The sequence below is a fragment of the Anomaloglossus baeobatrachus genome (assembly GCF_048569485.1).
Source record: "Anomaloglossus baeobatrachus isolate aAnoBae1 chromosome 2 unlocalized genomic scaffold, aAnoBae1.hap1 SUPER_2_unloc_1, whole genome shotgun sequence".
Classification (NCBI taxonomy): Eukaryota; Metazoa; Chordata; class Amphibia; order Anura; family Aromobatidae; genus Anomaloglossus; species Anomaloglossus baeobatrachus.
In genome coordinates, this window is record NW_027441779.1 from 2548728 (window position 1) to 2563736 (window position 15009).

The following is a 15009-nucleotide window of genomic DNA, read 5'->3' on the forward strand; positions in this document are numbered from 1 at the left end:
ATCACTGCCAACCCCTGGAGGTGCAATCACTGCTGCCATGACCTTGGTGAATACCCGAGGGGCCGTGGCCAACCCGAAGGGGAGAGCCACGAATTGGAAGTGAAAACGCGGCCCCCGCCGCTTCATACACGGATTTGGCCAGAAGGTCAATCTGGCGGTCAGTGGAATCCTTAAGGGAAGTGCCATCAGCCACCGACACAACGGTCCGGGCTGCGAGCCTAGACACCGGAGGGTCTACCTTTGGGGACTGAGCCCACTCCTTGACCACCTCAGGTGGAAAGGGAAAACGGTCATCAGAACCATGCTTTGGGAAGCGCTTGTCAGGACAGGCCCTGGGCTTGGTCACAGCGGCCTGAAAACTGGAGTGGTTAAAGAACACACTCTTTGCTCTTTTAGGCAAGGTAAACTGGTGCTTTTCTGCCAGAGAGGGTTGCTCCTCTGATACTGGCGGATTGAGATCCAGTACAGAATTAATAGAAGCAATCAAGTCACTAAGATCTGAGTCACTTTCGGACAGATCAATGGGGCACATGGAGTTAGCCTCCGAGCCCCCTGTAAAGGCATCCTCCTTATCCGGCGAGTCAGCTCTGGAATCAGAGCCACGGGAGGAGGAGGGAGAGGGAACCCTGCGTCTCTTCTTAGGAGGACGGGGTCCGGGCCCTGATGATGAATCCTCTGTGAGCTCCGGTCCTGAGGGACACCTAGCAGCAGAGGCACCCTGTGAAGGGGGCTGATGCATATTCATCAACGTCCTGGACAGAAGTCCCATGGACTCAGCAAAAGACTGGGAGATAGACCTAGAAAAGGATTCTACCCAAGCCGGGGTGGGGGCTCTGCCAGAGAATGAACCCCAGAGAGTATATACAGAGGTCCACAACCGGAGACCGGTTGTGGCTTACCAGACCGCTGGAGCGGTGTTGTGTGCCCTCCAGATCCCGAAGCCCGGACCCCCAAGCACAGCACCTCAGCAGAGATGCTGCAGACTAGCGCTGCAATGACTGATCGCAGAGAGAACGCTGAGAAAATGGCCGCCGGAGCGAAGAGAGGGGGCGGGACTTGCTTGAGGAGCGGGAACTGGAGGGCCATAGAGACCTACAGGGGAGGGGACACACTGCAGTGGGGAGTGTCCCTCCCCTGTACAGAACGGCCGCTGGGAGGAGCCGAGCCTGTCCCTCTGCATGAGTGACATGCGAGGGCAATGAAACAGAAACTAGGCCTCCGGCGAAGCCGGGGCCTAAATTTGAGCGGCGCGGACGACGCGCAGTCACCATCGGCGCGGTTCTCAGGCGACAGCCAGAGAACCCGCCGGAAATGTCAGTAAACACAATAAGCACACTCTCCCCCAACAATAAAGTACAGGGACCCTGAAATCTAAACGTCTCAGGTACTTAGCTTGCTGAGACGCAGGGCCAAGTCCCTGGGGATGAGTGCTCCGGTCCAGCAGGGTCCTGAAGGGCTGCGGATGGAGACCGGTCTCCTGCCAAGCATGGAGACCGTGCTGGCTCCCACTTCAAGCCAGAGCCCAGGAGGGATGGTGAAGGAGCACGGCATGTAAAGGCTCCAGCCTAGGAATCAACTTTACAGCACCGCCGACACAGTGGGGTGAGAAGGGACATGCCGGGGGTCCAGACGTGGACCCCACTCTTCAATCTCGTTCCAAAAGGAAAAAATCATATGAGAATGCATGTGTGGATGTATGCCTCCTGAACACAAAGCGATAAACTGGCTGGGTCTGCTCACCAGGGGGCGTATAAGCTCAGGGGGAGGAGCTACACTTTTAAGTGTAGTACTTTGTGTGTCCTCCGGAGGTAGAAACTAAACACCCATGGTCTGGGTCTCCCAAAGGAACGATAAAGAAAAATCTCTGTACACCATTAATTAACTCTGGACATCAATAAAGTGCTAACACCATAAGGCATCTCTTCTAATGGCTTTCAGGTTGATCGCGCTATAGTGACTTGATGGAAGAATGATCTGTAAGATTTTTTGGAAGCCTAGATAGGTCCACCAGAGTCTTCACTGCCGTTATAGTATCAAGCCATTGGATTTTGCTGGTCTTCCTCTTCACCTTTTTCCTTCAATTTTTCCAACTATGATGTCCTTCTCCAGTGATTGCACTCTTTGTATATTGGGTCCAAAGTAGGCAAGTCATAGCTTGGTGATCTTTGCTTCTTCTTGACATTTCTAGCTTTATTTGTTCCAATACTGCTTTGTTTTTTCTTGCCATCTATGATATTGATCCTCCTCCAGAACCACATTTCTAAGGTGTTGCCAATTCTCCTGTCTTGTTACTTTATCGTCCAGGTTTCACATCCATATATGTGACTACAGAAAAGATCACACTGTATGAGCTGTATCTTTGTTACCGGTGAAATATTCATCGATTTGTGCACCTTGCACAGTGACTTCATGGTTGATTTACCCATAGCTATTCATATATTGACTTCCGGTGTCATCACTGTATCTTATCTTATCATTCATTCAAAATAGGTTGAAGTCCTTTGCAACTTACATTTCATCACCCCCCCAGCTCAAATGTGTCCCAGTCGTACCTGGCAGAAGTCAATATCTTTGTCTTCTTTGTATGGAGCAAGAGTCGCATGTTCGAGCTTTCCATCTTGACACTCCGTAATAAGTAATTGCATCTATTTTCATTCCATCTTTTTTTTTTCGTCGAGTCCAGCCTTCCTGAAAATAACTTCTGCATATAAATTGAAAAGAAATGGTGACAGGAAGCTGCCTTGTCAAACGCCTCGCTATACTTTTAACCATCCTGCGTCACCATTATTTTCTGTATGAACTTTTGCTTCTTGGTCAATGTAAAGATTCTTGATCAGATGGTTTGGCAAACCCATATCCTTCATGGTATTCCAAAGTTTCTGGCAATCAACACAGTCGAAGGCTTTACTGTAGTAGATGAAGCAATAATAGAGCTCCTTGTTATATTTTTGGGCATATTCCATCATCCACCTGTTACCAATTGCATCTCTTGTCCCTCTGCTTTTTCTGAATTCAAAGGCGTGTGATGACATGAATTGCTGCTTGCCCACAAATTATTTTAAACACTAACCAACTATATACAATTTTGTTGCAGTACAGTACAAGCCTTCATCGTAAGAAAAGGCATCTATAGATTTATAGTTGGGGGGTGTGGGGGTGGGGGGTGTTGTGAGTTTTAAACCTCACTATTCATAATAATGAATCAAGCGAAGGGCTCCAGTGTGGCTGGGAAGCTTTCGCTAGGAGCGACCCTCAGGGAAACCCCTCGTGTAATAAGGGAAACTACTAGAGCTGTAGACCAACATAAGGGCCAGGTCTGATTATGAGGGGAGAGGGGATGAGGAGAACCTAACCCTAAGGTCGGCGTCACACGGGATGATCTATCGTGCGATCGCACGAGCGATCGTCCCCGCCCCCGTCGTTTGTGCGTCACGGGCAATTAGTTGCCCGTGGCGCACAAAGTAGTTAAACCCCCGTCTCACGCACTTCCCGGACGACGTCGAACATCCGCTTCCTGAAGGGGGAGGGACGTTCGGTGTCACAGCGACGTCACACAGCGGCCGGCCAATAAAAGCGGAGGAATGGAGATGAGCAGGACGTAACATCCCGCCCACCTCCTTCCTTCCGCATTGTTGGCGGGACGTAGGTAAGCTGTGTTAGTCTTTCCCGGGGTGTCACACGGAGCGATGTGTGCTGCCTCGGGAACGATGAACAACCAGAAAACAGAAGGAGGACCGACATTTTGAAAATGAACGACGTGTCAACGAGCAACGATAAGGTGAGTATTTTTGCTCGTTCACAGTCGTTCGGAGGTGTCACACGCTACGATATGTCAAACGATGCCGGATGTGCGTCTCTAACGACGTGACCCCGACGACATATCGCCCGATATATCGTACCATGTAACGCCGGCATAAGGCAGGTCTCTGCACAGCTCCTCCAGGCCATCTCCATCTGCAAGACCTCCCTAACTGGGAAAATTGAGTAAGTGCATTCTGAACTGGCACTTACCCATCAAGACATGCAGGCCCTGAGGGCTCATATTACAGAAGTGGAATCAAGAGTGTTCTACTTGGAAGATAAAATGTCAATCATGGCTACCATGTCAATCATGGCAAACTAACTAAAGTGGCTGGATCAATGAATGCTTGGCGCCAGAAGGACGATCTAGAGAATCAGATGCACAGCAATAATATTCATATCATTGGCATTTCTGAGCGCTCGGAGGGACAGCAAACAGAACATTTCCTGGAGGAGTGGATTACATCGCCTTGGGAGATTAATTCTCACGGACGTTTGGCTGGAAAGGGGTCATAGGGCCCCAAGAAGACCTCTTCCTCAGGTGCTCCGCCTCGTCCTTTTTTGGTATGACTGCTTAACTGTAAAATGACATAGACACTGCACTTCATCTGGCTTGAGGGCACAGCACAGTATTGTAGTGCGTATGTGGACGTTCTGACTATTCCCTGCGCATTGCAGTGCTTTTCTCTGCCTGCTGTAGGGCAGAGAGAAATACGTGTGCGCAGGAGCACAATGGTGGACTCTGACGTAAGATGCATCATCCACATGAAGCAAGGAGGTGACGGCAAACACAAGAATACAGGATGCACCAGATGGAGACCAGCAACGCCCATCGGACCGGACCGACCCGCAGGTGAGTATAATAAAAGCTGATCTTTACATTATACTACAGAGCGGCCGGGGCTCTTATATATCCATATTCTAGAATGCTGTATATAACAGCTCACTGGTGGTGGCCACAGGTTATAGGAGACAAATCTGGTGACAGGTTCCTTTTAAGAATGCAATAAGCGTCACATTGAATTATTCAGATGCTTCTCTTGTGTATGGGGGATTTTAATTTATTTACAGATAATTTAGATAGGCTTTGGTTGGACTGTAACGATACCTCAGTAGAGCTTATACGGTAGCTACCAAGACGCTTTAAAGTTGTCATCTTTATAGAGACCCTTTGCAGTGTCTTCACATTTCTAAATATCTAGAAAATAATATCAATACCAAGCGAAGAGTGATAGACAGGAGCTGTCAATATGGCTAGGTGGGCAGAATCCAAGTTAAATTATTGTTATTATAGATTTTCATAGTAAATGCAGTAGCCTCATCAGCTCAAAGAGAACCATTTTAATAAATACCGTGTTTTTCCAAAAATAAGACCTCCCCCAAAAATAAGCCCTAGCAGGGATTTTCAGCATTTTCGGAGAAAGGCTTAAAGGAGTTGTCCGACATAAAACTCAAAAATTTTTGGTAAACTAATCTGTGCTGTATTGTCATATAAATCACTCCTACATTGTTATTTTTTGTTTTTTAACTTTTGTTCCTCTTGAATTCACCCTTTATTCTCTGCAGCTCTTTGTTTACATTCAGCTCTAGCAAACATGACCACTTCCTGTGCTAAACCTGTCAGAGCTGGCACCGCCCGGCCTTAGTGTCCAGCCCCTCCCTCTGCCCGACACACATTCCCTGTCAGTATTCTGCCCCAGCACTGACCTGTTATCACTACAGCATTGCAAATAACAGGTCCACATCGGGCTCTGCACCCCACACCACATCGGGCTCTGCACCGCACACGCACATATGGTTCTGCACCGCACACGCACATATGGTTCTGCACCGCACACGAACATCGGACTCTGCACCGCACACGCACATCGGGCTCTGCACCGCACACGCACATCGGGCTCTGCACTGCACACGCACATCGGGCTCTGCACCGCACATCGGGCTCTGCACCGCACACGCACATCGGGCTCTGCACCGCACACGCACATCGGGCTCTGCACCGCACATCGGGCTCTGCACCGCACACGCACATCGGGCTCTGCACCGCACATAGGGCTCTGCACCGCACACCGGGCTCTGCACCGCACACGCACACGCACATAGGGCTCTGCACACGCACATTGGACTCTGCACCGCACACAGGGCTCTGCATTGCACACGCACACAGGGCTCTGCACCACACACACACACGGCGCTCTGTACCGACCCCCCCTACACCTATAGGGAACACATGTAGGGAATACATACTCACCCGTCCTCGGTCCTCGCCGCTCCTGCACGTTCGTCCGCCGTCTGGTCTGGACATATCAGCACAGTAGTGATGTTACCGATGTCCTGATCTGCCAGACACAGACAGCCGGGCAGTGATGAGAAGCAGCGCTGCGCTCCCTCTCATCAGCGCTTTCAAATATATCGGCATCTGTGATGCCGGTACATTTGAATGTGCGATCCTGAGCAGGGGCCCGGTGCTGGCGCTAACACCACGGCAGCCGCCGCCAGGCTCCTCCCCCAGGGCACGGACTCCACAGCAGTGCAGGGGGAGGTGGCGGGGAGAGTAAGGGGCGCGGGGGAATGTGTGGGAGGGTGCAGGGAAGGGGGCGGGGCTCATCGCACTGTACAGCCCAGCAGGGAGGTGACATGCTGTTCCAGATTTGCATGTCAACATGGTCCTGCCCATGTTGACATGAAATGACCGGAAGCAGCAAAATCGCGGCAGGAGCGGTCACATGACCACTCTGAGCCGGGGGAGAGGGGCTGACAGCAGGGCAGGTAAGTGCTCTCTATCTACTTACCTGCCCCAATGTAGCCCAATAGGGTAATAAAAAAAAAAGTCAAAAGAAGCCGGATAACCCCTTTAAATATAAGCCCTCCCCCGAAAATAAGCCCTAGTCGCGGATCAATAATGAAGTGTCCGTGCAGCTAAAAAAGTTACAGGACACTTCATTATACACAGCGGCACCCGGCAATTACACTCACCTGACACTGAGCGGCAGGACCTGCAGTGATCACACACATCCACACACACACACACACACACACACACACACACACACACACACACACACAGGATCGCACACACAGTTAGATTGCACACACAAACATCGGATCACACGCAAACATCAAATCACACACACACAAACATCGGATCGCACACACACTCACCTCATCCAGCGACACCGATCTCTTCTCGCCGGGAGAATCCTGAGAGGCATTGCAGTACAGCGCGACGAACAGGACCTGCGGCCGGACACGTGACTTGCTTCATTCCCTGCTGCCGTAAGTGCTGGATGTGATGTGTGTGTCTGTGTTCGGCTGTGTGTGTCCGTGATCGGCTGTGTGTGTCTGTCATTGGCTGTGTGTGCCTATGATCAGATGTGTGCCTATGATCAGATGTGTGTGTCTATGATCGAATGTGTGTGCCTGCGATCTGCTGTGTATATCTGCGATCTGCTGTGTGTGTGTGTGTGTGTGTGTGTCTGTGTGTGTGTGTGTGTGTGTGTGTGTGATCTGCTGTGTGTGTGTGATCTGCTGTGTGTGTGTGATCTGCTGTGTGTGTGTGATCTGCTGTGTGTGTGTGATCTGCTGTGTGTGTGTGATCTGCTGTGTGTGTGTGATCTGCTGTGTGTGTGTGATCTGCTGTGTGTGTGATCTGCTGTGTGTGTGATCTGCTGTGTGTGCCTGTGATCTGCTGTGTGTGTCAGCGTGTCAGCTAGCAGCAGGGTAGGACGGCGTGCAGCAACGAACGGAGATCACAGGATGACCTTGGAACCACGCAGACGTCCTGGTCTGGTGAGTATGAGTCTCCTGGGAAGTGGGGGGTCTGCTTTTTTGGGGGGTAAACTTACCCCCAACCGTGTTTCTCCAAGAATAAGACCTCCTCCAAAAATAAGCCCTAGTGCTTTTGGGGGGGGGGCAAAAAAAATATAAGACAGTGTCTTATTTTTGGAAAAACACGGTATATATGATTTGTACTAGAAGGTGGCCCGATTCTACGCATCGGGTATTCTAGAATTTACGTATTGTGTAGTTAATGTATGATTTTTGTTATATATATACATATACATATATATATATATATATATATATATATATATATATACATAGATGTTGTTGTGTGTAGTTACCAAGTGTTTGTGTAGGGCGCTGTACATGTTCTGGGTGTTGTCTAGGTGTGGCGGGGGGTGAGAGCGGTGTTTGTGTGTTGCGTTGTTTGTGGAGCGCTGTGTGTCTGTAGCGTTGTGTGTGTGTGTGTTGCGCGGTTTGTGTGGGTGTGGTGTGTTTTGGGGGAGGTATATTTTGTGCAATGTGTGTGTTGTGCGGTATGTGCGTATATTTATGTATGCCGCGGTGTTTATGTGTTGGGTGTTGTGTGTGTGCAGCGTTGTCTGTGTGTGTGGGTGTCTGTGTACGGCGGTGTTTGTGGTTCCCAGTGTGTGTGTCGTGTGTTGTGTGTGTGTGTGTTGGGGGGAGGTGTGCACCTCCCATCGTGCTCCATCCCCCAAGCTGCGCACCCCCGATCGTGCTCCATCCGCCATGCTGCGCACTCCCAAACATGCTCCATCCGCCATGCTGCGCACTCCCAAACGTGCTCCATCCGCCATGCTGCGCACTCCCAAACGTGCTCCATCCGCCATGCTGCGCACTCCCAAACGTGCTCCATCCGCCATGCTGCGCACTCCCAAACGTGCTCCATCCGCCATGCTGCGCACTCCCAAACATGCTCCATCCGCCATGCTGCGCACTCCCAAACATGCTCCATCCGCCATGCTGCGCAGTCCCAAACGTGCTCCATCCGCCATGCTGCGCACTCCCAAACGTGCTCCATCCCCCCATGCTGCGCACCCTCCATCGTGCTCCATCCCCCATTCTGCACCAGCCTCTCTACCCGCAGCATCAGCCTCTCTCCTCCCAGCATCAGCCTCTCTCCTCCCAGCATCAGCCTCTCTCCTCCCAGCATCAGCCTCTCTGTCCCCAGCATCAGCCTCTCTCCTCCCAGCCTCAGCCTCCCCCAGCATCAGCTTCTCTTCTCAGCCTCCCCCCTCCCAGCCTCCCCCAGCATCAGCCTCTCTCCTCCCAGCCTCCCCCAGCATCAGCCTACCGCAGCATCAGCCTCTCTCCTTCCAGCCTCCCCCAGCATCAGCCTCTCTCCTCCCAGCCTTCCCCAGGATCAGCCTCTCTCCTCCCAGCCTCCCTCTTCCCAGCCTTCCCCAGCATCAGCCTCCACCTCCCAGCCTCCCTCAGCATCAGCCTCCCCCAGCATCAGCCTCTCTGCTTCAAGCCTCCCTCCTCCCAGCCTCCCCCAGCATCAGCCTCCCCCAGCATCAGCCTCCCCCAGCATCAGCCTCCCCCAGCATCAGCCTCTCTCCTTGCAGCCTCCCCCAGCATCAGCCTACACCCTCCCCCAACATCAGCCTCCCCCAGCATCAGCCTCCCCCTCCCAGCCTTCCCCAGGATCAGCCTCTCTCCTCCCAGCCTCCTCCAGCACGCCGTGCTCCTCTGCCGACACTCACAGATCCGATCGCATACACTCACACACACACCCACCCGATCGCATACACTCACACCCACCCGATCGCATACTCACACACACCCGATCGCATACACTCACACACACCCGATCGTATACACTCCCACACACCCAATCGCATACACTCACACACACCCGATCGCATACACTCACACACATCCGATCGCATACACACACACACACACAGACGATATTGCACATACGCGCTCACACTCACAACATCCGGAGATACCACATGCTTCTGGCCATGTGATCCTCCGGCAGGTCCTGGAAGCTCACAGCACAGTATCGCAGCCGAGAAGCAAGCGATATCTCCGGATGCTGTGAGTGTGTGGATGCGATCTAATGTGTGTGTGAGAGTGAGTGTGATCTGATGTGTGTGTGTGTGTCTGTTGTTATGTGTGTGCGTGTGGATTTCCCGCCGCTGCAGGACCTTGATGCGCTGATAACTATGCTACCATGGTTACCAGCGCATCCCGTCCCCCACTTGCACGGGAGCCCACACCAGCATACGGCGGCAAACTCCAGCAATGCGAGGGTATGTGTCGGCTGGGTTGGCGGCGTATGCTGGTGTGGGCTCCCGGGGGTACAGTACTCACCTGGGCGTCGTGTCTCCGTGTCAGTTCGGGGGATGAGTGCGGGGGGCGGGGCCAGAGTGAGCGTGCATTGCGTGAGGGGGGCGGGGCGTGGCCGAGTTGCCAATACGTGCAGGGTGCCGGGGCGAGAGGCCAATCCGTGTGGGGGGCGGAGCCTGTGCGAGCGGCCGGCCAATCCGTGTGGGGGGGGAGCCAGGGCGAGCGACCAATCCGTGCGGGGGGCAGGGCCATGGCGAGGCCAGCGGCCAATCCGCTTTGTGTCACCGTAAGGACACAATTTTGGAGCAAGACAGACAGACAGACAGACAGAATAAGGCAATTATATATAGATTGTGAAATCTATGGACAGATGTGTATAAAAGTTTGAAATGCACAATTACCATATTTCACACTGCACCAGAAATGTAAATATTAAATATAACTATTTAAAACAACTTTCCATTTTTCTTTAGGGAAGACTATTCTCCTTATGGAGGCCTGACAAACCAGTCTGGCTGCCAGTGAGGGGACTTATGGCTGCAATGCCCCTCTGGGAATTATTCAAATTGCCCCTCCAGTGAGGAAGGAGACAAACTCTAGCACCACCTATTGGAAGTAGCAATCCTAAAAGTCTAAAGTGCCTTTTTAAAGCAAGACTTTTCATAAGACTAAGGGGCCCTTTGCACACTACGACATCGCAGGTGCGATGTAGGTGGGGTCAAATCGAGAGTGACGCACTTCTGGCGTCGCTCTCGACATCGTAGTATGTAAAGCATTTTTGATACTATTAACGAGCGCAAAAGCGTCGTAATCGTATCATTGGTGTAGCGTCGGTCATTTCCATGATTTGGGAAAGACCGATGTTGTTCCTCGTTCCTGCGGCAGCACACATCGCTGTGTATGAAGCCGCAGGAGCGAGGAACATCGCCTTACCTGCGTCCTGGCCGGCTATGCAGAAGGAAGGAGGTGGGCGATATGTTTACGTCCCATTCATCTCCGCCCCTCCGCTCCTATTGGCCGCCTGCAGTGTGACGTCGCTATGATGCCACACAACCCGCCCCCTTAAGAAGGAGGCGGGTCGTCGGCCAGAGCGACGTCGCAGGGCAGGTGAGTGCATCTGAAGCTGCCGTAGCGATAATATTCGCTACGGCAGCTATCACCATGATATCGCAGCTGCGACGGGGGCAGCGACTATCACGCTCGGCATTGCAGCATTGGCTTGCGATGTCGTAGTGTGCAAATGGCCCCTTAGGATTTAATGCCAGATCAGAATCCCCATTTGCAGACACTGTGTTTCGGGGTGAATGCCCCTCGTCAGTGCAAAGTGTGGGTATCTGATGTGGCTTATGAGAAGCTATGTGGGGACCACAGGGAAGACTATTCTCCTTATGGAGACCTAACAAAGCAGTCTGGCTGCCAGTGAGGGGACTTATAGCTGCAATGCCCCTCTGGGCGTCTTCTCATAAGCCAGATCAGATACCCACACTTTGCACTGACGAGGAGCAATCACCCCGAAACACCAGGTCTGCAAATAGGATTTAATGCCAGATCAGAATCCCAAAGTCCTATGAAAAGGCTTGTTTAAAAAGCCATTTTTGAGTTTTAGGATTGCTACTTCCAGTAGGTGGCGCTAGAGTTTGTGCCCTTCCTCACTGGAGGGACAATTTGAACATTTTTCTTTAATAATTTGGTTGGAAATAGAACAGTAACAGACTCAAAACACTTACTATTTTGTGGTTTCTCTCACAACCTTTGGGAATACCATAGTTATATATCTTTAAAATATCAGAGACTGGAGTATTTCCACAATATATACGAACAGATGCAATACCGTGAGGATATTTAGGAGGCTCCTGTGGATGACAAAAGGTTATGTACAAAAATATGTTAGTATTAATCTTTGAGATGACAAATTGCTATTGAACTAGGATAAATTTAAAACTAAAAGCAAATTATTATATACTACTCAGAAAATCTTAGTTTAGGCACTCACAATTAAAGCCACAATTCCAGATCAAAGCATCAGACACAAGAACAAGAATTAAAGTAATTCTGGAAAGTCATAGGAATAAAAGAACCATGGGTATAGACCATGCTGCAAAATTTTCAATCCTATTGAAAATTTATGGGCAAAGCTGAAAATGCGGGTGCGAGCAAGGCGACCTACAAACATGGCTCAGTTACACCAGTTCTGTCAGAAGGAATGGGCCCAAATTCCTACCAACTATTGTGAGAAGCTTCTGAAAGGAGATCCAAAAAGTTTGACCCAACTCATACAGTTTAAAGTGAACCTGCACAATGCAACCACAAGCAGTACATATTGCCAATCCCTGCCTAACCATCCCTGTATACAGTAGAATAGATAAAGAGATCTTTAAAAAAAAAAAAAAAAGTATTTCTAAAGATCCTTTATATGATATGCTAATGAGTGCAGGGACTAGTCACAAGGGCGTTAGTTCCTGCGCTCATTCCACCCTCTTAACAGGCTAGTACGCCCACAGAGGGGTGCTAGCATGCTATTTAATGCCTATTGTCATCAGCGGTGACCATGCGTACCTGTGTCAGTTGTCACTGCTTCAGAACACTGGGCGTAGGGTCAGTGAGCATGACCAGAATGCCCCGCAGTTCCGGTCATGCACACTATGAAGCCGAGTATGTGTTCAGGCTTCAGAGAGGTCTAGTGCATATGATCGGAACTGAGGGGCATACTGGACATGCTCACTGACCCTAAGGCTGCTTTCACACTACGTTTTTTTTAACATGCATCATGAACGTTTTTTTGCTGTAAAAGCGGATCCTGCTTTTACAGCAAAAAAACGCATGCAAACGCATGTGTTATTTTGCAGGATCCTGTCACTTTAAGTTTATGGGCGGGCATTGGAGTCATGTCATCGGGAGTCAGTGGAACTGAACGTGATAGACTGGGAGCTGGCTTCTGACATCTGCGGAGGCTCGTAACCAAGGTAAACATTGGGTAACTTACTTGGATACCCGATATTTACCTTGGTTATGAGCATCCGCAGCTGCTAGGAGACGGGCTGCCTGCTCACGTAACCAACGTAAACATCGGGTAACTAAGAGAAGCGCTTTGCTTGGTTACCCGATATTTACCTTGGTTACACGTGTTCGCAGCTCTCAGGCGAGAGAGAGAGAGGAGAGGGAGAGGGAAGGGGAGAGAGGTAGGGAGAGAGAGACAGAGAGGGAGAGAGGGAGGGGGAGAGAGGGAGAGAGGGAGGGGGAGAGACTGATCACGTGAGGCTGGTTTCTGGGCATGCTCAGTAGAGCAAGTAGAATCCTATCAGCATGCCAGCGTTCACATGCGTTTGCGTGCAGTATAGTCAGGATCCAGCAATTTGCATTATTTGGACGCAGCTCAAAAACGCTACAAGTAGCGTTTTTGAAAAATGTTAATAAACTGCAAGTCGCTGGATCCTTACTATAACGCACACAAACGCAGGTGAACGCATGTTGACGCGAGTCCATTGCAAATGCATTGAAATAAAAACGCATCTGCACTGGATCTGTTTTTGAATTAAAAAAACGTTGAGGACGCATGTTAAAAAAAGTAGTGTGAAAGCGGCCTTAGCTGAGTGTATTGAAGCAGTAACAACTGACAGGTACGCATGATCACCGCTGATGACAAAAGGCATTGAATAGCATGTTAGCATGCCTCTGTGGGCGTACTAACCTGTTAAGAGGGAGGAATAAGCGGAGGAGCTAACTCCCTTGTGACTTTTCCCTGCGCTCATTAGCATTTCATATAAAAGGATCTTTAGAAATACTTTTTTTTTTTTTTTTTTAAAAGATCTCTATCTATGCTACTAGATACAGGGACGGTTAGGCAGGGATTAGAAATATGTACCCAGAACTGCTCGTGGTCCTGGGTGCATATTGCACCTGACAGGTTCCCTTGAAGGGTAATGGTAGCAAATACTCAAGAAATGTATGTAAACTTTTGACAGAAATTAATAAAAATGCCTTAAAACATTCTCTCTCATTATTCTGGCATTTGGCAAATATAAATAATTTTGGTTCCTAATTGACCTAAAAAAGGAAAGGTTTATTTGGATTTCATGTCAAATAGTGAGGAAAACCTGCAGATGTGTCTTTTTAGTGTATGTAAACTTCTAGTTTCAATTGTAGAAGACATTATCTGTATCATTGCTACAAGCAGTGACAAAAAGGTGATAATTTTTCGCTTTAAAAAAAAAATTAAAAAAAAGATACCACAGTGTGGACAGTGACTAATCTCTCCTTCAGAAGTTCTTTAAGAAACTGGATTGCATCCACTTGCCAATGGTCTCCAACCTAATAAACAAAAGTACAGGCATATTACAATAAAAAAAAAAACAACCCAAAAACAGAATATTCTAATACATTAGATTTCTTAGTATATCACTGAAAGTATCAATACTGGAAGTGGAACTATACATTTATACATTCGTCTCGTCACTAGTCCTTCACTACAAATAGTGCAGCTGGTATGACCTTATGGAAATTCAACGTTTACTTTATGGAATCACGTGGCTTCCAAAGAAAAAATAAAAAAATCTGTCTGCATATTGTTGCTTTTCAATCTGACAGCAGCATGATCTGGTGCAGATTCCCTTATTCCAGTTATGTGTCCCTTAATTTACTGGGTACAGTAGATGTGATAGAATATGGCAGAGCATGGTATAACCCTGCCCACACTACTGATTGTCAGCTTTCTGTGCACCATGTATATAGACAGAAAGCTGTTAATCAGTGGTGGGAGTAAGGTTGTATCAGTAAGTATGAGAAACCTAGTTCTATAGTGATAATTCCCTGCTGATAAAGGGAATCTGTCAGCAGTGTTTTATGTTCTCCTCTGCAGGTCACAGTCAATATAACTGAGTGTATAATATAAAAGTATTGCATGTACCACAAATTCTCTACAGGAAGGTGGACAATATTTTATATAAAAAAGAAGGGAATTTTGTTTACTTACCGTAAATTCCTTTTCTTCTAGCTCCTATTGGGAGACCCAGACAATTGGGTGTATAGCTTCTGCCTCCGGAGGCCACACAAAGTATTACACTTTAAAAAGTGTAACCCTTCCCCTCTGCCTATACACCCTCCCGTGGA

General features: G+C 49.3%; 1 protein-coding gene across 1 annotated transcript in view; it reads right to left on the reverse strand.

Moving 5' to 3' along the window:
- The window catches only part of RNF17 (ring finger protein 17), a 733334-nt gene that overhangs the window by 105189 nt on the left and 613136 nt on the right, over positions 1-15009 (reverse strand). Inside the window, exons 30-31 of the mRNA XM_075331310.1 lie at positions 14131-14211; positions 11631-11756 (exon numbers count right to left, since the gene is read on the reverse strand). Coding sequence (XP_075187425.1) covers positions 11631-11756; positions 14131-14211 — 207 coding nt within the window. The remainder of the gene's footprint in view (positions 1-11630; positions 11757-14130; positions 14212-15009) is intronic.